This window comes from Crocuta crocuta, unplaced genomic scaffold, assembly GCF_008692635.1.
Source record: "Crocuta crocuta isolate KB4526 unplaced genomic scaffold, BGI_CrCroc_1.0 scaffold58, whole genome shotgun sequence".
NCBI classification, from domain to species: Eukaryota; Metazoa; Chordata; class Mammalia; order Carnivora; family Hyaenidae; genus Crocuta; species Crocuta crocuta.
In genome coordinates this window covers 1,948,039-1,973,474 of record NW_027532417.1, presented here as the reverse complement: position 1 = coordinate 1,973,474, position 25,436 = coordinate 1,948,039, and the positions used below count along the sequence as shown (strand labels likewise).

The window sequence follows — 25,436 nt, the reverse complement described above, 5'->3', positions numbered from 1 at the left end:
AAGACTAAAGCTTCTATTAGGTTAAAGGTTATAGAGGAAGAATTATGTATTATGACATATATGTGTCACTGTATTCACTCAGTTGTGAATTGGAGAACTTGGTGTATACTCATTAAGAAAAGCAGCTAAAGCAGAAGCCAAAATGAATTAGAAAGAGCAATGATACTTTTCAAAATGGTTAAATCTTTCATTATCAATAGGTATAGAAACGAGACATCAGTAAGCACACTGAAAGTCCTTAACACAATTCACGTGTTGAATGAACACATTATAAAAACATGCTTTTTAAATCACCATTTAAAAAATATGACTGAAATAATAAAACTGCCAGATGTTGTAAAGGAGGAGGGCCTTAGGAAAGGGTGTTTCAGAACCGTATCAGTTTCTACCTACTAACTACAGTGAAGTCACTGTAGCAAGTTTCCCTTGCTGCATACGTTGTGATGTTTCAGGTTATTGGGGAATATAATTCCCTGGGTGCATACATTCATGTGTGTGTGCAAACACACACAGGGTATCCCTGCATAGCTCAGTTGTTAGATTAAAAGTAAAAAAATAAAGATATTCCAAATACATATTTCTCTTCCTTAAAAGACTTCAGCAGCCCAAGTAGAATAGTGCAGGTCTTACATATTTCAAATGTCATAGCAACATGGATGGATTTCACAAATATAAAGCTGTGTGAAAGAAACCACAAAATAATAGTACAAGTACAGTTCCATTGAGAGAAAAATTCAAAAATAAGCATAACTAAATTAAATTACACTGTGATGCCTATGTAAATGTTAAGACTAAAAAGAAAACTAGGAAATTATTATCACAAAAGTCAGGATTGTAGTTACCTTAGGGGAAGGAGGGATGTTGTAACTGGGGCACATGGCCAAAGAAGCAACAGTGTTGTAGTTAGTGGAGTACGTTCTCTTTGATAATTCATCAAACTGGACACTAATGATTGTGGACTTTTCTGGATGTGCCCCATGGTGCCTTCCTGAAGCACAGCTGTCAGACGATTAGAAAAGGGAATTAAAGATGATGTTCATTCTTGACTGTATGAATTTTGTAAGTTAAAGGCTAATCTTATTTAAATTCATTTCTTATGGTGAGGCTTCTGCAATATTTGAGGACATGTCACATACATTGAAAAGGATCTGTTCGCCATTCTTGAAAGCCACATTCTCTGTGTGTGTAGCTATAGCCACCTTTGTAATCTACCATAGTGACATCTTACATATTGTTGTGGCTGGGGAAAGAGTGACTTTTGATAAATGATTTATAAAAATGTTTTGAAAGGCAGCTTGCAAAACCCTTTTATCATAACATGAACATTTCTGTTTAGTGGTAATCAAAAAATAATTGATCTTTTCCTTCTTTGATTTCAGCCGTGTCAATAAAATACTCGATGCAAGGGCAATTGGAATAAAAATATTTGAAGACTATGCAACAACTTGGTATTGGATTCTCCTGTAAGTGAAAACACTGCTGTTTCTTCTCCAGTCCCAGTCTGATTTTATCCTTGTAGAACTCTTTCTTCAAATTCCCATTCATATTTGTGAATAAAAGGTTGACTTAAATCTCAGTTCCTGCCATTTTCTTTTTCACATAGGACGAAGATGGGGTAAAGATATTTGGAAATACACCCAGTGTTGCAAAAGGTCTAAGAATGTAACTTTGAACTTTATTCATCAAATTACCAATAAATGTATAAACATACTTCAAGTCTTACGGGAACAGTATCTATAATATATCTGCTTCTTATCATGTTACAGTGGATGTTGTCTTATTTCTCTAGTTCTATTTTCTCATTTATCCTTCCCTTGACCTCCAAAGGATCACTTTTTTTTTTAAACACATCCTTTCCACAAAATTTTCTTATTATCATTATCAAAGGTCACTGTAGTTATGAGGAGCTGAAAAATATATGAAGGGAGGATGAGATTAAAAATTTGCAGACATAAGATTTGCATTCCTGAAAGGTAAGGGAAAATGCAATTATTCTACTGAAGCAGGTACATGTGTTTGGTATATTTAAGGCTGTTGTTACTGCCTGGCTCTTATATCATCTTCTTATGACTTAAAAGCATCTATGGTTCCCTAGTGATCAAAAAACAAAGAGAAGGGGATCCCTGGATGGCTCAGTCGGTTAAGTGTCTGACTTCAGCTCAGGTCATGATCTTGTGATTCGTAGGTTTGAGCCCCACATTGGGCTCTGCGTTGACAGCTCACAGCCTGGAGCCTGCTTCAGATTCTGTGTCTCCTTCTTTTTCTGCCCTCCCCTGCTCACCGTCTGTCTCTATTAAAAATAAATAAACATTTTAAAAATTAAAAAAAAAAAGCCAAAAACAGAAAACTTCTTCAGTCTTTATAAGGCCCTTTACAATCTGGTCTAACTAGTTTTCCAGATTCAACTCCACCCATGTTGCTTGGTTAATCCTGTATTCTAAACACATCAAATAGCACACCCATTCCTGAACTCTTGTGTCCTGGGCAACTCTATCTCCTTTAAAATCAGCTTTTGTGTAATTTATGAAGTCTTTCTTGACTTCTCCAGATACAATTAATTACTTTTCCTTCTGTGTTCCTCCTACCCACTGTGTTGTACACATGTGCATACCTACACACACACACACACACACACACACACACACACACACACACACATATTGCTATCATCTCTATAACCTAGAATTCTGTATGTTATTTACCTGGCTCTTTTTTCTCTGATAAACTATGAACTCTTTACCATGGTAAGTCTAAAGTCTAAAAAGTCCTCTCTACTTTTCTAACTCCTTGTGCAATTCTTGGAACATAGAAGATGTATAGAAAATGAGGGTTCAAGGAACAGTTATATAACCACTAGGAGAATAAGAGAGAGATTTAACAATATGGTGCTTAATAAAGTCAAAATTGTAATGTGTGTAAAGTACCAGTGACTAGTTTGTGTGTAAAACTAGATGGTTTATTGAGAGTTTACTCATTTCAATGCTTCATCTTAAACACAATAATTATTATCAGTGTGTATCACTATTTCAGAATATCTTTCCATGGCAGAGATTATACTTGACAGGTATTAAACTGGTTCTCCTACTGTCAGATTCAAATATCACTAGATACGTTACACATTTCTTCTTTATTTTGGACTTTTCAACTATTATCTGAAAAAGTATGCATTATGATAGAACTTCCTGTTCACCTCATTCCCGCCACACACTGAAGCCCTCTCTAGCTAGGCTCCACTCACACCACTGGAACACAGTCCCTTTGTTTTCAACTCTCTTGCTCTCCGTCTATCTCATAAATCTAAAGCCAAAGACTAATGTGCTGGCCCTTAGTTTATGCATTTAGAATTTTATGAAGGAATTAAAAACAAAAAGAATAATCAGTTGTATTTCTTTACTGCCCCCCCTCACCTTTTTGAATATTCACCTTAGACTATGCCCTAGAATAATCCTTCAACCCTACTGAATATTTCAACATTAAAGTATCTGTGATTTAGAATTCTTTTAATGTTTGTTTCTTTTTGAGGGAGGGAGAGCACGAGCAGGGGAGGGGCAGACAAACAGAGACACAGAATCCAAAGTAGGCTCCAGGGTCTGAGCTGTCAGCACAGAGCTCAATGTGGGGCTTGAATTCACAGACCAGGAGTTCATGACCTGAGCAGAGGTTGGATGCTTAACCAATTGAGCCACCAAGACACCCCAAGTATCTGTGATTTTAAAAGGGAATGACTTCTAGATTGAAAGCATAGGCTCTGCAAGAATAGGACCTGAGAAGTTACTTTGATACAATGCTGACATCTATCCAGCTACAGTAATTATTAAGATTTTTAAAAAGATAATACTTGGAGACAAGAAAAATACCAAGCTGTGTTTCTGTTTGGAAACTTAAAAAGAGCATTGGAGGTATCTTCTTAATGAGTTCTATTTAATGAAAATAACTAGAGGAACCCAATGTCACTTTAACCTGGATATATGGATGGGGGAGGGGGAAAAGTATCTCTAGTAGCTCAAACTCCAGGAAGAAATTAAAACAAACAAAAAATAGTCCTGCTGCTGATTGCTTAATGAAGTCATATGACCCAGGAGACGGAAGCCTTATCAGGCTCCATATAATAGTCCATAGATCCCTGGGAACCTAAAATAGATGTCTGCTGATAGACATCACAAACTATTAGAGGTAATTAGACCATAATAATGACTACAAAATCATGGGTTCAGGAACTATGTGGGGGCAATTATTTTTATTTTCTTCCCTAAGACTGCTCCCTTACTTCTAGATAGTTCTGTTTCATAAGATCTCCTCCCATTAGTCATGAGGTAGATAGAACAGCACAGATTTATCCTGGATATGTTTTATGACTTAGATGTGTTGAAGGGAAAAATGTGGTATGACAGCTGTGGCACATAGGCCAAAACTGTGGGTTGGAGGGTTTCCTTGAACAATGGTTACTGCCAGACTTCAACTTACCCAGGTCCCCAATGATTGATTCAGGTATGAAGTTCCTGATGGTCCAACTCTTTCATATGAAAGTCTTAATAGGAACTATTGCTTATGCTTTTTAATATTATAAATGTTTCTATACCTAGGTAAAATAAAGAGAATTATCTTGAATAGAAAAAAAGTGTCATCTTGCTGTTAACGTTATGTTTAGCACATTTGAACCCCTCTGTGTTGTGTGCTTTTTCCTCTAGTGGCCTGATTATCGCCATGTTCCTTAGCTGGATATTTGTGATACTCCTGAAATACATAGCTGGATTACTCTTCTGGGTCTTCATGGTGGGTGTGATTGGAATTATAGGTTATGGTAGGTATCGCCGCTTTTAAAATCGCCAAACATCAAAGTAGTCCTTTTCTTTTCATTATCAACTTATTATCAGTATCTGTTACCAGAAAGCATTTTACTTGCAGTGAATTTAATTATTCTTTACTCCCTACTCCGTGAGTAAAATTGAGAAAAAGTATTTAATTTTGCATATATTATTTACATTACTTTTATCTTCTTTATCTTGAAAAATAGTGCTGTCAAAATGTTCTACTCATTTTCCTTACTAACCTTTGGTCTCATGCCTCATGGTTATTAATAAGGAGATAAAAAGAAAACCTTTTATGTTGATAAAAAATATTTCCAACGAATTATTCCTTTAAATTGTCTGTCTGGTCAGAGGCAAGGTCTGCGTAATTACAGAAGTGTGATCTGTTTTTCTCCTTGAACACAATACTTTTAATCCAGATAATGTCACACATTCTAATAATTGGCCTGTACTCCATAATGAGGCATCACCCTCTAGAGGCAAGTCTTCTGAATTACACTCTTTGGATGGAGAGTTACTTTATGTAAAGGTTGAAATCTAACGAATAACTCCGTCTCCTCAAAAGCAGTACAGGGACAGTGTGAATGCCAAAAAGGAACTAAAGTCTCTCCCAGGGAACAATATAACACTTAAGGCAGTATCCATTCAGTCTGCTAATAAATATTTGGGCCAATATATGAATGTTTGAGATGTTTCTATTCAAGTGATTTCCCCTACAGTACCATTTGGATTCGCAATGTTGTTTTATGGTAGCAGACACAAAAAATAGCAAAATTCTTACTTTTGTCACCTAAAGAAGAACTCTACATATATCAGTATAAGAATGCAGCTGAATCCTCAGGGTCTGTGGTTAGCCTGCGTTCTAATCCCAACTCCATAACGTAAAACTGAGGAACTTTGGAAAAGTTTCCTAATGATTCTAAGACCCAGTTTCCTTCTTTGTAACACCGGCACAATAATGGTGTCTCCATCTCACCAGATTGTGAAGATTAAATGGGACGATGAATATAATGCTCTTAGACCAATACTTGGAAAGCAGGAAACATTCAATGTATTGTTTTATTGTCACTGTCCTCGTTATCTTCACTAGGTTTCTAGAGAGTTGTTAGGTCTCTGCAGGTATTCTTTGTCTGCTCCTACTTGCAGCTGCATGTGAAGAGGTGGGTCATACTGATGGAGGAACATAAGAACTGATACCCCTTAATCCAAAAACTCCCAAGACAGCTGTTTGTATGAAAGTCTTTTTTGTGTGTTTCTGCTTGGAGCTTAAAATAAACTTTGCCCTCTCCCACTACAGAGTCTGGGCAGGTGATTCTATCACTTTTATTGTCATCAAGAAAGGAAGGACAATGAAGTCTGGTATTGATTTTACTGACTTGTCTTAGGGAGCGAGAAAAATCTGAGTTTGGCAGTAATGCAAGTTTGACAGTGGTAAGAGGGAGAAAGATTGGTGAAATAACCAATTTCAGCTCCCTATTGACTTCTAGGTATAGTGCTAACTTGGCAATTATGGTGTGGCAAATCAGCTTGAAACCATTATTGAGTGAGGAAATGTCTAGTGAGACTGAGAAGTATAATATTATATATAAGTGACCTGCTACCATCTTGGACAACTGATTTCTTCATATCATGAGAAACCAACCATTTGCTCCTAATGACAGCCAATTTACTAGGGCAAACAACAAACTGGATGTGTCATACTAAGCAGAGAAAAAGCCAGGCTATTTGTGAGCAAGTGCCTTTGAATATCAGTGGAACAATTCTTACCAGAAAAAGTTAAGAGTTATATAGGAGAGGCTATATAACAATGGGTTACAAACACGAATTTGGAGATAGAAAAGGCACGATCTCAGATTCATTGCGCATTAACTGTGTGACCCTCTACAAGTACATAGTGTCTCTAATTTGTAGTGTCTTCAACTATATAATAAAAACTCTAGGTATTTTTTAAAGAATTTTTAATGTTTGTTTATTTTTGTGAGAGAGATTGAGAGACAGAGCATGGCAGGGGTGGGGCAGAGAGAGTAAGAGAAGGAGACACAGAATCTGAAGCAGGCTCCAGGCTCTCAGCACAGAGCCAGACACAGGTCTGGAACTCNGGAGATAGAAAAGGCACGATCTCAGATTCATTGCGCATTAACTGTGTGACCCTCTACAAGTACATAGTGTCTCTAATTTGTAGTGTCTTCAACTATATAATAAAAACTCTAGGTATTTTTTAAAGAATTTTTAATGTTTGTTTATTTTTGTGAGAGAGATTGAGAGACAGAGCATGGCAGGGGTGGGGCAGAGAGAGTAAGAGAAGGAGACACAGAATCTGAAGCAGGCTCCAGGCTCTTAGCACAGAGCCAGACACAGGTCTGGAACTCGTGAACCGTGAGATCATGACCTGAGCTGAAGTTGGACACTTAACCCACTGAGCCACCCAGGCTCCCTAGACTCTTGAGTTTTTATTTTTTTTAATGTACATACAGTACTTAGCTACCTAGCACGTAATAATTGCTCAGTAAACAATCTTGGTTTAAACAGGAATGGATGTTGAATTTTGTCAAATGCTTTCTCGGCATCTATTGAGAGGATCCATATGAGTTTTATCTTTCATTAATTTCATTAATGTGATACATCACATTTATTGATATGTGGTTGATGAACCATTTTGCATCCCGGGAATAAATCCCAGAAATAAATCAAATATACCATTTGATCATGGTATATGATATTTTTAATGTATTGTTGATTCCGTTTGTTAATATTTTGTTGAAGATTTGTGCATCTATATTCATCAGGGATATTTGGCCTATAATTTTCGTGTGGTGTCTGTTTGATTTTGGCAACAAGGTAATACTGGCCTTGTAAAATGAGTTTGGAAATGTGCCCTACACTTCTTTTTTTTTTTTGAAAGACCTTGAGAAGGACAGTATTAATTCTTTGAATTTTGGTAGAATCCACCAGTGAAGCCATCTGGTCCTAGTCTTTTGTTTGTTGGGAGGTTTTTGATAACTGATTCAACTTTCTTACTAGTAATTGCTCTGTTCAGATATTCTGTTTCATCATGTATCCATATAGGTGGGCTGTATATGTCTAGTATTTATGCATTTCTTCTAACTTGTTGAATTTGTTGGGATATAATTGTTCTAAATATAATTGACCCTTGAACACCATGGGTTTGCACTTATATGTAGATTTTTTTAAAAAGTCTTTCTTTATTTGAGAGAAAGAGAGAGAGAGAGAGAGAATGAGTGGGAGATGGGCAGAGGGTAAGGGAGAGAGAATCCCAAGCAGGCTCTGCTCTCTCAGCACAGAGCCTGAGACAGGGCATAAACTCACTAACTGGGAGATCATGACCTGATCAAGAGCTGAATACTCAACCAACTGAGCCACCCAGGTGCCCTCAGATTTTTTTTATATATAAATACAGTACTATAAATATATTTTCTATTTCTTATGATTTTTTAAAAAATTTATGTATTGAGAGAGAGAGAGAGGGAGAGAGAGAGAACACAAGCAGGGGAGGGGCAGAGAGAGTGAAAATCCCAAGTAGGCTGTCAATGCAGAGCCTGATGCATGGCTTGAACCCACAGACTGTGAGATCATGACTGGAGCCAAAATCAAGAGTCAGAAGCTTCACTGAGCCACCCAGGTCCCCCTCCTTATGATTTTCTTGATAGCATTCTTTTCCCTAGCTTACTTTATTATAAGAATATAGTACATTATATATATGTATATATATAGTACATTATATATATATTTCTATTCCTTATGATTTTTTTAAATTTATGTACTGAGAGAGAGAATTATATATATATGTGTGTGTGTGTGTGTGTGTGTGTGTGTGTGTATATATAATTCTAAACACTGAATATTAAGTGTTAGTTAACTGCTTGTGGTATCAGTAAGGCTTCTGGTCAACTCTGGGCTATTAATAGTTGAGTTTTGGGGGAGCCAAAAGTTATAAATGGATTTTTGACTGCATCCGGGGTAGGCACCCCTAACCTTCCTGTTGTTCAAGGATCTACTGTAGTCTCCTATGATCCTTTGTATTTCTTTGATATCCACGATAACCTCTCCTCTTTCATTCTGGATTTTATTTATTTGAGTTCTTTTTTCCTTGGTGAGACTAGCTAAACACTTGACCATTTGTTTTGTCTTTTCAAAGGTCCAGCTCTTAGTTTCATTGATCTTCTATCTTTTTAGTTTCTATCACATTTATTTCTGCTCTAATCTTTATTTCTTTCCTTCTAACTTTAGGCTTCCTTTGTTCTCCTTTTTCTAGTTCCTTGAGTTTTAAAGTTAGGTTGTTTATTTAAGACTTTTCTTGTTTCTTGAGGTAAGCTCTGTCCTTAAGAACTTGCTGCTTAGAACTGTTTTTGCTGTATCCCATAAATTTGGCATGTTATCTTCATTTTCATTTGTCTCAGGTATTTTTAAATTTACCCTTGATTTATTCTTTGATCTATTGGTTATTCAGTAACATGTTGTTTAATCTCCACATATTTGTGAATTTTCCAGTTTTCCTCATGTAATTAATTTCTAGCTTCATACCATTGTGGTCAGAGAAGATGCTCGATATGATTTCAGTTCTCTCAAAGTTATTAAGATTTGTTTTGTGGCCTAACATATGATCTATCTTTGAAAATGTTCCATGTGCACTTGAGGAGAATGTGTATTGTGTTGCTTTTGGATGGAATGTTCTGAATATATCTGTTATGTCCATCTGGTCTAACATGTTGTTTAAAGCTGATGTTTCCTTACTGATTTTCTGTCTGGGCTATCTATCCATTTACAATCGTATTTACAGTTGCATCAAAAAAATGAAATACCTAGGAATAAGTTTAACCAAGGAGGTGAAGGACCTATGTATTGAAAACTACAAAACATTAAGAGATTGGAGAAGATACAAATAAATGAGAAGATATTCGGTTCTCATGGATTAGGAGAATAAATATTGTTAAGATCTGCATACTATCCAAAGTAATCTACAGCTTTGTTGCAATCCCTATCAAAGTTCCAAATATGCTTTTAAAAGAAGTAGAAAAAATAATCCTAAAATTTGTATGGAACCACAAAAAACAAAACACAAAACCAAAAACACCCCAGAAAACCCAAAAATTCAAAGCAATCTTGAGAAAGGAGAACAAAACTGGAAGCATCATGTACCCTAATTTCAAGCTATATTACAGAGCTATAGTAATTTTTAAAGTATGGTATTGGCATAAAAACAGACACAGATCAGTGGTACAGAATAGAGAACCCAAAATGAAACCCACTCATATATGGTCAGTTAATTTATGATAAAGGAGCCAAGATATACAGTGGGAAGGTACAGTCTCTTCAACAAATTGTGTTGGAAAAACTGGACTACTTTCTCACACTATATATAAAAATTAACTCAAAATGAATTTAAAGACTTGAATATAAGACCTGAAGCCATAAAGCTCCTAGAAGAAAACAAAGGCTGTAAGCTCCTTGAGATGTCTTAGCAATGTCTTTTTTTTTAATAGGACATAAAAATCAAAAGCAATAAAAGCAAAAATAAGTGAACCTACATAATCTAAAAAGCTTCTGCACAGCAAAGTAATCTTTCAACAAAATGAAACGGCAACCTGTTGAATGGGAGAGAATATTTGCAAATCAGATATATGATAAAGGGGCTAATATAAAGGACTCCCAAAACTCAGTAGCCAAAAAACAAAAAAGAGACCTAAAAGAAACGGCTTAAAAATGGCAAGAAGATCTGACTAGATATTTTCCCAAAGAGGATATACAGATGGCCAACAGCTACATGGAAAGGTACTCAACATCGCTAATTATCAGAGAAATGCACATCAAAACCACAAAAAGATAGTACTTCACACCTATTAGAATACCTATTATCAAAAAAAGAAAAAATAAATGTTAGAAAGGATGTTGAGATAAAGAAACCCTTTATGCACAAGTTGGTAGGAAACATAAATTGGTTAAGCCACTATGGAAAACAGTTTGGACATTCCTCAAAAAATTAAAAATAGAACTACCATATGATTCAGCAATTCCACATGTGGGTATTTACTTGAAGAAGACGAAAACCCTAAAAAAAGACCTATGAACCTCCATGTTCATTAGCATTATTTACAATGGCCAAGATAGGAAACAATACTAAATGTCCAATGGATGAATGGATAAAGACATTGTTAAAAAATGGATAAAGAATAATGAAATCTTGCCATTTGGAATAACATAGATGAATCTAGAAAGTGTTATGTTAAGTAAGTCAGAGAAAGACCAATACCACATGATTTTATGTATATGGCAAATCTAAAAAACCAAACAAGCATAGAAACATACCATAAATAAAGAGAACAAATTGGTAGTTGACAGAAGTGAAGGAGTTGGGAAGATGGATGAAATCGGTGAAAGAAATGAAGAAGTACAAACGTCAAGTTATAAAATAAGCCATGGGGATGCATGCAAAGTACAGCACTGGGAATACAGTCAATAAAATTGTGATGATATACGATGACAGATGGTAACTATACTTGCCGTAGTAAACATTTTGTAATGTATAGAATTGGTGAATGACTACAGTATACACTTGAAACTAATGTTATAGGTCAACTATATTTTAATTAAAGCTTAAAAATATAAAATTAAAAAAAGAAGCTTGTAGATACAGAGAACAGATGATATTTGCCAGAGGTGGAAGGTGGGGACGATGGAGGGTGGAAAAAATTGGTGAAAGAAATATAAATGTATTTAAAATCATTAACCAAAAAGCTGCAGTTTCCATAATAGATTTTAGAATAGAAAGCATTATTAGAGCTAGAAAGGATTTAATTTGCTTAAAAGGTGCACCAACTCTAAAAATATATGTATCTAATGAAATAAATCCAAGATTCATAAATTATAAGGATAAATAAATCTTAAAAAATTTGTGAGTTAGGAATCTCCCTTGGGAGGTTTCTTATTTATATTTTTAAAGCTTATTTATTTTGAGAGAAACCGAGACAGTGAAAGTGGGGGAGGGACACAGAGAGAGAGAGAGAGAGAGAGAGAATCCCAAGCAGGCTCTGCACTGCCAGCACAGAGCCCAAGGTGGGGCTTGAACTCATGAAACTTGTGAGATCATGACCTGAGCTGAAATGAAGAGTCAGATGCTTAGCTGACTGAGCCACCCAGGCACCCCGACCCTTGAGAGATTTCAATGCATCTTTCTCTTAAAACAAGAGAACAATCACAAAATTCAGAATCTTTGGCAGGGAGAGGCAGGGAAGTGGGATAGGATGAAGATCTCAGAAGAGAAAAATTTATTTTGCTTAATTAGAGCAAAATTAGGATTATAAATTTTAAACTAGGTGATGCATCTATATGTGTTCATTTGACTATATGCTTTAAAATCTACATCTGTTATTACATATAATTTTGTATAAGGTATTCCAAAAGCATTTTTATGGGAATTTTTAAAAAGACCCTGGGAAAGCAGGACCTGAAAGAGATTTATATCTCTTTGATAAACAAATGTCCCTTCTAGTCTAGTCTTGCCTCTCTCCATGGACCTCACCCTCTTCCCTGGTATCTAGAAAACAACCTGTTAGTTTACGATTGGGGTTTAAAAACGAGTTCTTCTCAGGATTGCCTATGGGTGGCTCAGTCAGGGAACCAACTGACTCTTGATTTTGGCTCAGGTCATGATCTTATGATAACATCGAACTCTGCACTGACAGTGCTGTCGGAGGCCGCGCCGGCTCCGACAGGTCCAGGGGTCCCTGAAGGATGGACGGTGTCGGCGAAAGAGAATGAGAGAGCCCCGAGATTCTTTCTGATCACCAGGCAGGCATCTCTGTCCTGTCGGTTTTGGTGTCTTTATTTTAAGGTTCAGCAACAAGATGAAGTCATAGAAAGGAATTTCTTACAATGGGAGGCCTTTTGTGATCAATTAACAGAATGTTCATGGTGAAAAACAGCATAACATACAAGTTAAATTGTATATAGATAAGCTAGGAGTTATTCTGTCTGGCCCTCAAGAAGATAAATGTTTCTGAATTGGTTTATTTGTGGAAACTACCATGGGGGCCCTAAATTGCCAGTCTTTGCACCTGGGTTTATGTTTTAGCTACTTTTATCTATCCTCATCCCAGTTGCCAGTGTAAGGGAGGGTGTTTGTGGAATGTAGGCCTTGAGGAAGGGACTGCTATGCTTCACCAATTAGCAAAGATATATGTAGTAACTTATGTTCTGCCCTGAAATAGGCTCTTTGTCTCAGGGCCAGGCTCAATTGTAACTCTTGTGTTCTTAACCCCTTAAATCTTGGATCTGCAAGGCCCATAGGAAGAGCCTTTTGGCAATTGCCCATAGAGCTTTCATCTAAAGTCTCTTTTGTAAAGGCAGGAATATGCTTTTCCTTATGAGGTATCTGTATTCAGAATATGGGTCTGATATGGAATATTGTGAGGCCTGGTCAATACCAGCAGGCTCATTTCCAGCATGAGCCAGTAGTAGCAGAAGGAGATACTAGTCTTCATTTCTCATGGCAGGAGCTGTGCAAACATTGCCATTTCCTTGCTGTGACTGCCATCCAAAGAGGCCGGTGTGGCTCCCGGCACAGTGCGAAGCCCGCTTGGGAGTCTCTCTCTCCCTCACTCTCTGCCCCTCCCCTGCTTGTGAGTACTCGATAAGTGAATAAACGTTTTTGGCCAACATGGTGGAGAAGTAGGGGGATCTGTACTTCACGCATCTCTCAAACAAAGAAGAGCTGAAGCCAAAGGACTTTGAACCCCAAGAGTCTGAGAGGGAAAGAGACTGAGTGTACCAGAGAGACCGAGACAAGCTGATGGGCCATAGGTGGGTGATTGCAACCTGGGTGAGATAAAATGGGCCATGTAGGCATGGAGGAACTTCTGCTGAGAGACAAAGGGAAGAGAAAGAGTGGCTGGGGAAGCATAGGACTGTATCTGGACAAGAAAAAACCTCGGACTGGGGCAAAGACGTATCCCATCTCCAACTGTGGGGCTTTCTCTGGACTGGGACTGGGGCCTGGCTAGCTCAGTGGCGCAGCCCGCAGTAGGCTAAACTGGTCCCCTCCCCTGAGGTGCTGTGGCACAGGACAAAAACAACTGGGACCACATATCAGGCAGCATTGAGAGGAGCTTCCTCAGTGCCAGGACGCACAAGTGGGAGTTTGAATCTCAGACAGGCACCACGGCAGGGGAGTTGGTGGAGCAAGAGAGACTGCCTCGTCTGCACCCGAAGCACAGTGCGGACATTTCCAAAGGAATGACTTGGGACACCAGGTCTTGAAGAAGGGACTAGGGGTTGCCATTTGTCTTCCCACCACCACCAAGGAGGGGCCTCAGGGATTGGTCTGATGGACTTACAGTGAAGGCGGGACAAGCCTACACCAAACCATGCCCCTTGGCGCTGGGTAACTGTGTATCTACTGGAGCAGGATAGACACTGTGGAACCACATAGCCCCCTCCTCTAGACCAGTGCTGCTGNCATTCACAAAAATGAACTCAAAATGGATGAAGGACCTGAATGTGAGATAGGAAACCATCAAAACCTTAGAGGGGAAAGCAGGAAACAACCTCTTTGACCTCAGACATAGCAATTTCTTATTTGACACATCTCCAAACGCAAGGGAATCAAAAGCAAAACTGAACTATTGGGACCTCATCAATAGNCCAGTGCTGCTGCATTGCCTGGATTAGTTCTAGGACAATTCTTGTTATTTAGATATATTCTTCCTTTCTTATCTGCTGGTCACTCTGGTTGTTGGTTTGTTTAAACAGACATATTTATTCCATTCTTTTGATACATGTTCGACACCTCCTTCTGTACTTTCTCTCTGGAATAACCAAGCTATATAGTTTCTCTGGGTAACTTTATCTTCATTTCTTTTTCCCTGCCTCCTTCTTTATTTTCTTTTCTCTCTCTCTGGATTAAGCTGTTTAGTCTCTCTGCCTGGTAAATGTTTATTTTTTCTTACCTCCCCCCCACACACATAAATTCTCTTTTTGTATGTACTCTTCCATCAACACTGCCCCCAACCTGTTCTTTTGTAGTTGGTATTTCTGATTTTTTGCATTTGGATTGTTTTTTTGTTTATGTGCTTGTTTGTGTGTGTGTGTGTGTGTGTGTGTGTGTGTTTGCATGTCTTTGTTTCCTGTTTGTCTTCCTTTCCAGGGCTACTTCAAGTTACAATTCAAAGGACACCTGGTGGAGAGTCCAAAACATCACTATGGGAAGGGAAATAAAATACCAAAGTCACAAGAAAGAGAGCAAATAACATTCTCTAAAAAACACCTCCTGGACAGTGTATGACCCCCCCCCTGTTAATACAGCAGTGCTCGCAGGTACAGAGGACATAATATAGCTTTTAAAACTCATAAGGGACAGAAAACTAGCCAAAGCAATGAAACGGAAGAACTCTCCTCAGAGAAATTCCAGGAAGAAGTAACAGCTAAAGAATTGATCAAAACAGATCTGAACAACACAACTGAACAAGAATTTAGAATAATAGTCATAAAATTAATCACTGAGCTTGAAAAAGGAATAGAAGACAGCAGAGACTCCATTACTGCAGAGATCAAAGATCTTAAAAATAGTCATGATGAATTAAAACATGCCATAAATGAGGTGCAAAATAAAATAGAGGCAGCCACAGCGTGGTTTGAAAAGGCAGAGGGGAGAATAGGTGAATTAGAAGATAAAATTATGGAAAAACATGAAGCTGAGAAAAAGATTTTTAAAAATCCAGGATCATGAGGGAAGAATTCGAGAACTAAGTGATGCAATCAAAATGAACAATATCTGTATTATAGGAATTCAGAAGAAGAAGAGAGAAAGGGGCTGAAGGTGTATTTGAACAAGTATTAGCTAAGAACTTCCCCAACCTGGGGAAGGAAACAGACCTTGAAATCCAAGAGGAACAGAGAATTCCCTTCAGACATAACTTGAATTGATCTTCTGCACAACATATCATAGTGAAACTGGCAAAATACAAGGACAAAGAGAGAATTCTGAAAGCACCTAGGGATAAACAGGCCATACCAAACAAAGGTAGACACATAAGGGTAGTAGCAGACCTATCTACTGAAACCTGGCAGGCTAGAAAGGAATGGCAGGAAATCTTCAATGTGATGAGCAGGAAAACTATGCAGCCAAGAATCCTTTATCTGGCAAGTTTGTCATTCAGTATAGAAGCAGAGATAAATGTATTATTCCCAAACAAACAAAAACTGAAGGAATTCATCACCACAAAACCAGCCCTACAAGAGACCCTAAGGGGGCTCTGTGAGTGAACTGTTGCAAGGACCACAAAGTACCAGAGACCTCACTATAAACATGAAACCTACAGATAACACAATGGCTCTAAACCCATGTCTTTCAATAATAGCAGTGAAAGTAGATGGACTAAATGCTCCAATAAAAAGACATAGGGTATCAGAATGGATAATAAAAACAAGATCCATCTATTTGTTGTCTACAAGAGACTCATTTTAGACCTGAGGACATCTTCAGACTGAAGGTGAGAGGATGGAGAAATATCTATCATGAAACTGAAAGTCAAAAGAAAGCTGGAATATGCATACTTATATCAGACAAACTAGACTTTAAATCGAAGGCTGTAACAAGAGATGAAGAAGGGCATTATATAATAAATACAGAGTCTATCCATCAGGAAGAGCTAACAATTATAAATGTCTATGCACTGAATTTGAAAGCACCCAAATATGTAAAACAATTAATCACAAACATAAGCCATCTTATTGATAATGTAGTAATTGCAGAGGACTTTAATACTCCACTTACAGCAATGGACAAATCATCTAGACAGAGAATCAATAAATAAATAATGGTCCTGAAGGATATATTGGACCAGATGGACTTAACAATTATATTCAAAACTGTACATCCCAAAGTAGCAGAATATACTTTCTTCTCGAGTTCACATGGAATATTCTCTACGATAGACCACATACTAGGTCACAAAACAGTCCTCAATAAATATAAAAGAATTGAGATCATACCATGCACACTTTCGGATCACAATGATATGAAACTTGAAATAAACCACAGGAAAAAGTCTAGGAAACCTCCATGTTTTTGGAGAACATCCTACTAAAGAATGAATGGGTCTGCCAAGCAATTAGAGAAGAAATTTTAAAAATATATGGAAACAAATGAAAATGAAAATGCAACAATCCAAACCCTTTGGGATGCAGCAAAGGCAGTCCTAAGAGGAAAATACATTGCAATCCAGGCCTATCTCAAGAAACAAGAAACATCCTAAATACAAAATCCAACAGCACACCTAAAGGAACTAGAAGCAGAACAGCAAAGACACCCCAAACACAGCAGAAGAAGAGAGGTAATAAAGACCAGAGCAGATATAAACAATATAAAATCCAAAGGAACAGAATAGATCAATGAAACCAAGAGTTGGTTTTTTGAAAAAATCAACAAGATTGATAAACCTCTAGCCAGGCTTCTCAAAAAGAAAAAAGAGAGGGCCCAAATAGATAAAATCATGAATGAAAAGGGATTTATTACAACCAATCTGTCAGAAATACTATGAAAAATTATATGCTAACAAACTGGACAACCGGGAAGAAATAGACAAATTCCTAAACATCCACACACTACCAAAACCCAAACGAGAAGAAATAGAAAATCTGAACAGAGCCATAACTAGTAAAGAAATTGAATCACTTATCAAAAACGTCTCAACAAATAAGAGTCCTGGGCCAGATGTCTTCCCTTGGGAATTCTGCCAGACATTTAAAGCAGAGTTAATACCTATTCTTCTCAAGCTATTCTAAAAAATAGAAATGGAAGGAAAACTTCCAGAGTCATTCTATGAAGCCAGCATCACTTTAATTCCCAAACCAGACAGAGACCCAGCAAAGAGAACGCAGGCCAATATCCCTGATGAATATGGATGTAAAAATTCTCAACAAGATACTAGCAAATTGAAATCCACAGCATATAAAGATAATTATTCACCATGACCAAGTGGGATTCATTCTTGGGCTGCAGGCCTGGTTCAGTATTTGCAAACAATCAATGTGATACATCACATTAATAAAGTAAAGGATAAGAACCACATGATCCTGTAAATAGATGCAGAAGAAGCATTTGACAAAAGACAGCTTCCTTTCTTAATAAAAACCCTCAAGAAATTCAGGGTAGAAAGAACATACTTAAACATCATAAAAGCCATTTATGAAAATCTCATAGCTAGTATGATCCTCAGTGGAGGAAACCTGAGAGCTTTTCCCCTAAGATCAGGAACACTACAGGGATGTCCACTCTCATCACTGTTGTTTAACATAGTGTTGGAAGTCCTAGCATCAGCAATAAGACAATGAAATAAAAGGCATCAGAATGGGCAAAGATGAAGTCAAACTTTCACTTTTCACAGATGACATGATACACTACATGGAAAACCTGACAGACTCCATCAAAAGTCTGCTTGAACTGATACATGAGTTCAGCAAATTCACAGGGTATAAAATCAATGTACAGAAATCAGTTGCATTTTTATACACCAATAACGAAGCAACAGAGAGAAATCGAGAAACTGATCCCATTCACAATTGCACCAAAACCAATTAAATACCTAGTATAAACCTAACCAAAGATGTAAAAAGATCTGTATGTTGAAAACTATAGAAACTTTATGAAGGAAGTTGAAGAAGACACAAAGAAATAGAAAAACACCCCATGCTCATGGATCGTAAGAATAAATATTGATAAAATGTCATTACTACCCAAAGCAATCTACACATTCTATGCAATCCCAATCAAAATTGCACCAGCATTCTTCTCAAAACTAGAAAAAACTATCCTAAAATTTGTATGGAACCACAAGAGACCCCAGATAGCCAATGTAATGTTGAAGAAGAAAACCAAAGTGGGAGGCATCACCATCCCAGACTTTAGCTTCTACTACAAAGCTGTAATCATCAAGACAGTATGGTATTGGCACAAAAGCAGACACCTAGACCAATGGAATAGAATAGAGATCCCAGAATTGGACTGACAAATGTATGGCCAATTGATCTTTGACAAAGCAGGAAAGAGTATCCACTGGATAAAAGACAGCCTCTTTAACAGATGGTGCTGGGAGAACTGAACAGCAACAGTCAGAAGAATGAAACTAGCCCCTTTCTTACACCATTCACAAAAATGAACTCAAAATGGATGAAGGACCTGAATGTGAGATAGGAAACCATCAAAACCTTAGAGGGGAAAGCAGGAAACAACCTCTTTGACCTCAGACATAGCAATTTCTTATTTGACACATCTCCAAACGCAAGGGAATCAAAAGCAAAACTGAACTATTGGGACCTCATCAATAGAAAAAGCTTCTGTACTGCAAAGGAAATAATCAACAAAACTAAAAGGCAACTGACAGAATGGAAAAAGATAGTTGCAAATGACATATCAGATAAAGGGCTGGTATCCAAAATCTACAAGGAACGCATCAAACTCCTCACCCAAAAAACAAACAATCCAGAGAAGAAATGGGCAGAAGACCTGAATAGACACTTCTCCAAAGAAGACATCCAGACGGCCAACAGACACATGAAATGATGCTTAACATCACTCATCGTCAGGGAAATACAAATCAATGCCACACCTAGATATTACCTCATGCCTGTCAGAGTGGATAAAATGAACAATTCAGAAGACTATAGAAGCTGGCAAAGTTGTGGATAAACAGGAACTGTATTGCACTGTCGGTGGGAATGCAATCTGATGCAGTCGCTCTAGAAAACAATGTGGAATTTCCTCAAACAATTAACAATAGAACTTATGACCCAGCAATAGCACTGGTAGGAATTTACCCAAGGGATACAGAAGTGCTGATGCAGAGGGGCACATGTAACCCAAAGTTTATAGCAGCACTTTCACCAATAGTCAAATTATGGAAAGAGCCTAAATGTCCATCAGCTGACAAATGGATAAAGAAGATATGGTTTATATATACAACGGAATAGTACTTGGCAATGAGAAAGAATGAAATCTGTTCCATTTGAACGGAACTGGAGGGTATTATGCTAAGTGAAAGAAGTCAGTCAGAGAAAGACAGATACCACATGTTTCCACTCATATGTGGATCTTGAGAAACTTAACAGAAGACCATGGAGGAGGGGAAGGAAGAAAAAGTTAGAGAGGGAGAGAGGGAGGCAAACCATAAGAGACTCTTAAATACAGAGAACAAACTGAGGCTTGAGGGGGAGAATGAGGGAGAGGGGAAGTTAGGTGATAGGCATTGAGGAGGGCACTTGTTGTAATGAGCAATGGACGTTATATGGAAACCAATCTGACAATAAATTATACATTAAAAAAAATAAACATGTTTTTTTAAAGCACATTTTCTTATTGTTGCCTAGACATTTCTAATGGACATAATCCAGACTCATTGGTCATAAAAATAAACTCATTAACTCTATTGTTTTTATTCCCAATTTATCTAGACCATGTAAAAAGTCATTATAGAGTCTGAAATAGTGTTTTGGGGAAATCTCGTTAGTCCATATTTGATTTGCCTGGATTTAGTCTTGATCAAAGACTACACGTTATGTGATTCTATCAAGACATGACTTCACCAAAAATTTTTAATTCAAAAGCACTCTTTTTTCAACTTAAATCTTTTTTAAAAATTTGCTTTTTAATTAGATTGTATTTTTATGTGCTTCAAATTTCAAAAGGTATAAAGTTTATACAGTGAAATGTGTTCTTATTTTACTCCTTGGTCAGTAAGTTTCCTTCCCTGGAAGTAAAAAATATATTTCTGTGTATCCTTCCAGAGATACTTTATGTGTACACAAGAAAATATATATAAAGATTTTCTACTTCTTACATGAATTACAGCACACTTTTATGTCACTTTGTGCCTTGATTTTTTTCACTTAACAAAATATCTCAGTGATCGTTGAATATCAGTACACTTTCTCTTCTTTATATAAAAAGATAGTATTCTACTGTACAAATATACCAAAACTTATTTAGCCAGTCCCTGTTGATGAAAATTGAGGTTGTTTCTAATGAGGACATATAAAGCCAGACGTTACCACAGTGAGCCAAGCAAATACTGTTAACATTTATTTGAATGCAATAGCACATTTAGAATATTAGATCCACATAAAATGTTTACTATGTAAATATAAACGTTGCCTTTGTAGAAATGACCATGCTGTTCAATTTCATGTAGATATGTATGGTTAAGTGTGTCGCTTATATTGCAGAAAATAACATTTTATATTAGTCTGTTTTTCTTTTCTTTTCAAGGAATAGTTCACTGTTACCAGGAATACCACAGTCTTCAGGGACGGCCAAAGTCTCACCTATCTGTATATGACATCGGGATTCAGACTGATATAAGCATGTACTTTCAACTGAAACAAACATGGTTCACATTTAGTGAGTAGATTTTAAAAACTGGTTTTGTTAAAGTTATAATAATGAAAGGGAATCTTTTTTTGCCTAAAGGACATCTTGGGTTGTGTAACTTGTTAAATACACTTATCACTAATGTCATAAAAGTAAATGTATCTATGATCTTACTAGCTATCGTAAATGGAAAAGTCACTAAGGGAAATTTATTATGTAATATGAGGAAATATTACCTTACAATGATTTAATGCTATTTGCCTTCAACTTAAAATGGTTTGGATGTGGGTATTTATAGCCATTAACTTGATATCCAAGAAAGGTGTTTTGAAAGGAAAAAGAGTTGAAGTTTTCAAATTTATTTTAAAAAACAGAAAAAAATTGTTTTCCTAACAAGACCTTTAAACTATTACACGCAATGTAATAAGTAACAAAATGAATTTACATTTTTGAGGTGTTCAGATTATTGAATTAGTTAAGGGTAACATTAAAAAAAATTTAAAGCAAGATGATTTCAGAGATAGCTTTTATATTCCTAGAATGGTTTTATTATAATATTCATTCCACTTCACAGAGATTAATATTCTTTAATCAAGATTTTAAAATAATCTCTAGTTACATGTTGCCTTAAAAGAAATTCTTCATATTATTTAAGTGCGAGCACCAGGCAAGGCATATTCAAGGAGGTCTGGTAAGAAGCCCAGAGAGAGCCTCAGAGGGGAGCAATATCTTGATGGGAGAATCATAGGTCCACCTATGAGTCCCATCCCCATAATGTGAAAACTTCATTTTGTCACTTCACCCAGAAGTCATCGGGTTTTTGAGAAGAGACCCATGTCATGTCACTAGTGTGTCATTTTAGTTTCTTACGCTATTAGGATACCTTTCCTGACCAGAATGCAGACATATTCCATCTAGGACACTGCTTTCCTGGGATCAAGGCATGTGGGGAACAAAATTAATAATGAGAAGCTTTTTTAGCAGAGGGCTTTGTATAATTTTGAGAGACTTTTTCTATAGACTCATGCTAAGTTTGGTGATCTAGCCCTGCACAGAAGCCCCCATCAGATTCCTTTTTTCCTGCCACATTTGATTTTTCTTTTTCTTGGGCAGTCCTAGGTCAAAATGTCAAATCCTTGTTCTTTGGTTCCCATGTGCACCTCTTAAGCAGATTAGTTCCCTTCATAGAACACATTTTCCCCCAAATATGTTTCAAAAGAATTATTTCATTTATTAGCTATTTTTTTCTAACTATAAAAATCAAGGGCATCTTAGGATTTGTATCCTCAAATGTTTTCCTGAATTTGGGTGATTCCATACTTTGTCAGAAATCCACTTGTGATTACCTATCATGTCTAAAGATAATGAATCTCATCCATCATGTTTTGAAACCTCTCATTTTATTCTCAGACGGATCTTAGTTACAGGTTCTGTGGTCTTCCCACTGTTATCTCGTCAGTGTCTTGAACACAGAAATCAGTAACATGAATAGAATCTGCCACTAAAGAAGTTGAAGGATGTCCTTTGAGGAACATACAAAGCTTCAAGTATAGCAATACCAATCTTTCCTCATATGAGCCTCCACTTTCACAACCCATTTGTCAGACATTAATTGATTACTTGCTCTTGTTTGGACAAAATTCTAGGTACCAAAGAGAAGGGTGTAATGTGAAATTACACTCATCAATGGAAACACTAAAAATAAGCAGAGTTATACATACAAAAATTATCATTTTTATGAGTCTTGGGTTGTGTTAGATGGTTCAATTCTCATTTCTGCTATTAGTTATCCCAGTCTCCTCCTCTGAGAAGTTAGAATTACACCACCTTCTCTATAGGGTCTCAAAAAATAGATTTCTTTTGTTTGCTCTTATTCAAACACAAGAAAAGAATATAATATATAAATTCAAAAGACAATAAAATCTCTAATCATTTTTGGATATGTGATTTTGTAAAAGTAGAAGTTTAATATCAAATGTTGTTTATCAATGCAATTTCAGAACACAAAGTGATTATGGCATATCTCGTATTAGGTTTATCCTAAGATAATGCTTTTAGCTTACTATGGCTATACCCCATAATTCTGGACTCAATTTAAGAGAATTAAATATGCATGAAAACATAAATATATAATTTAACTAAAAGAAGATGTAGTGGTAAAATAATACATTATGAAGATCCTCTCACAACTCTGGGTTAGCTGATTTCTACTTGGAGATGTTAAGTGATATGTGCTGTAACATCAGAATCTTTGTGGTATAACAATAGAATGAAATGAGTGCCATGTCACTTGAGGTGTTGAAGCATGAGCAGAATAACCGTCTAGCAAGGATATAATGGAACAGATTCTTTCACAGGTGGAGATTTAGCTTTTCCTTAAGTTTCTCCTATAGTTTCAGATTGTTATTAGCAGTGCTGTATTTCCTTAATTTTAAGATCCATAACTTTTCACTTTTTAACCTCTCTGAAGTGAGAATGCATCTTACAATCAATGAAAAGATGTTTAATGAAGGATTTTCTTATTTTTCCTAAAAAGTTATTACTAAATTAAAGATGTGTCTTAGAATTGAGGAAATATAATACTTAGGAACATTTGGATTAAAGTAAAAAGAAACTAATTGAAGGTAGCCAAAAAGAAAAAATTAGAACAAGCTGGGGCAAGGCATCGGGACTTATTATAAGAATATAGAAGTGTCTCATCAAACTCAAAACAACAGAAAAGCAGCTAGACTTTCAAGTGTATTTGGATCTAGGAGACAGAAAGCCAAAAGAACCCAAGACTTCCTCTCTTCTCTGTTTCTTTAATACACATACATTTTATTCTTTCTTTGCAAATTCACTCACTTATTTCATGTAAATGTGGTTTTGACACAGTTCATTAAGTTTGTATTAACTCAGAGGTCAAGAGCCTTATAACCTTCAATTCAAAACTGAAGTAGATTCCCTTAGTTCTAATTCTGAGACTTTTATCGGACAACTGGGATTGGGTTTACACCCTGATTCCATCACTGGCAGCCATGATGAGTGGAGTCACAAAATAAAGATGTGGCTAGCAAGAGCCTGTCAGTTAGCAACGTCAATTAATGAAGAGGCATTGTAAGCAGGGTGGACAGCTCAAAAAGTTTCTTCTGTAATTCTCTTACTCAATGAAGTGTAAATGAACACGTATAAAATAAAGCTTCCTAGAGCAGCCCTTCCTTCTGTCTTATTTTTACAAATGGCGTGAAATGTTTCTATAGATAATATTGAAGCCTGATCAACTGAGTTGTTCAAACTCTAGCTAAAGGTTTTAGTCTAGATTTCTTAGCATTTCTTGGAGGTTTTGCAAGTGAATTTCTAAGATTGGCATTTGGGGAGTGGTAGCACTGCTTAAATTATGGAGAGTCAGAATTGGCAGAAATAATCATAAAACTCAGTCCTAACTTTTGCAGAGAAAGTTTGTTTTTTTGGATTTATTTGCATCACACACTAATTTTTTTTTCCTGTTTAAAGTGGTAATACTCTGCCTTCTTGAAGTGTTTATCATCCTCATGATGATCTTCCTCAGGGAACGAATCCGCATCTCCATCGCCCTGCTGAAGGAAGGGAGCAAGTAAGGTCCTAATGGAGAAATTTATATAATGTTTATCAGCCAGTCAAATCAGTCACTGACTATTGTATAGATGCCGCAAATGATTTTCCTGTTAAGAAGACTTGTTAAAGAAATCTGCTTTCCATCAGGAAGACTTAAGTTCAGACTTTGCCACTTATTCGAAAGGTCATGCTAACAAATCCTTCAGTATCTCCAAACCTCAATTATCATAGGGTGAAATAAGGCTGAAACCTGTTAGTCTATGTATTAGCACTTTTTAAACACCAAATGTATATTAGGATAATAACATTTGAAAATGATAAGGTGGTATATAAAAGTAACTTGTATTATATATTGTATTACTCCCATACTGAATCATATGTTAATATTGATGGCTGAGATCATTTGCAAAACTCTAAATCACCATAATTCTATAGTCAATTATATGCTATTACCATTTCTATATGAGTGACAAAATTTGCTAATAGAATAACTGATCTTAGGGAGCACCAGACGATATATTTTATATATACATCTCTTAATTAGGAACACTTTATACCCAGAACTATTTTTATTTTTTAAAAAATACTATAAGGGTTCCTGGGTGGCTCAGTCAGTTAAGCATCCAGCTTCTGAGTTCAACTGGTTCAGTTTGTGAGTTTGACCCTGGCATTGGACT

At 36.6% G+C, this 25,436-nt stretch overlaps 1 protein-coding gene across 4 annotated transcripts in view; it reads left to right on the top strand.

Annotated features, from left to right (window-relative positions):
• The window catches only part of SLC44A5 (solute carrier family 44 member 5), a 405,392-nt gene that overhangs the window by 356,438 nt on the left and 23,518 nt on the right, over window positions 1-25,436 (top strand). For all 4 annotated transcript variants that reach the window (XM_077778996.1, XM_077778997.1, XM_077778999.1 and 1 more), the window contains exons 12-15: window positions 1,380-1,463; window positions 4,689-4,801; window positions 21,085-21,216; window positions 24,679-24,778. In XM_077778996.1, coding sequence (XP_077635122.1) covers window positions 1,380-1,463; window positions 4,689-4,801; window positions 21,085-21,216; window positions 24,679-24,778 — 429 coding nt within the window. The remainder of the gene's footprint in view (window positions 1-1,379; window positions 1,464-4,688; window positions 4,802-21,084; window positions 21,217-24,678; window positions 24,779-25,436) is intronic.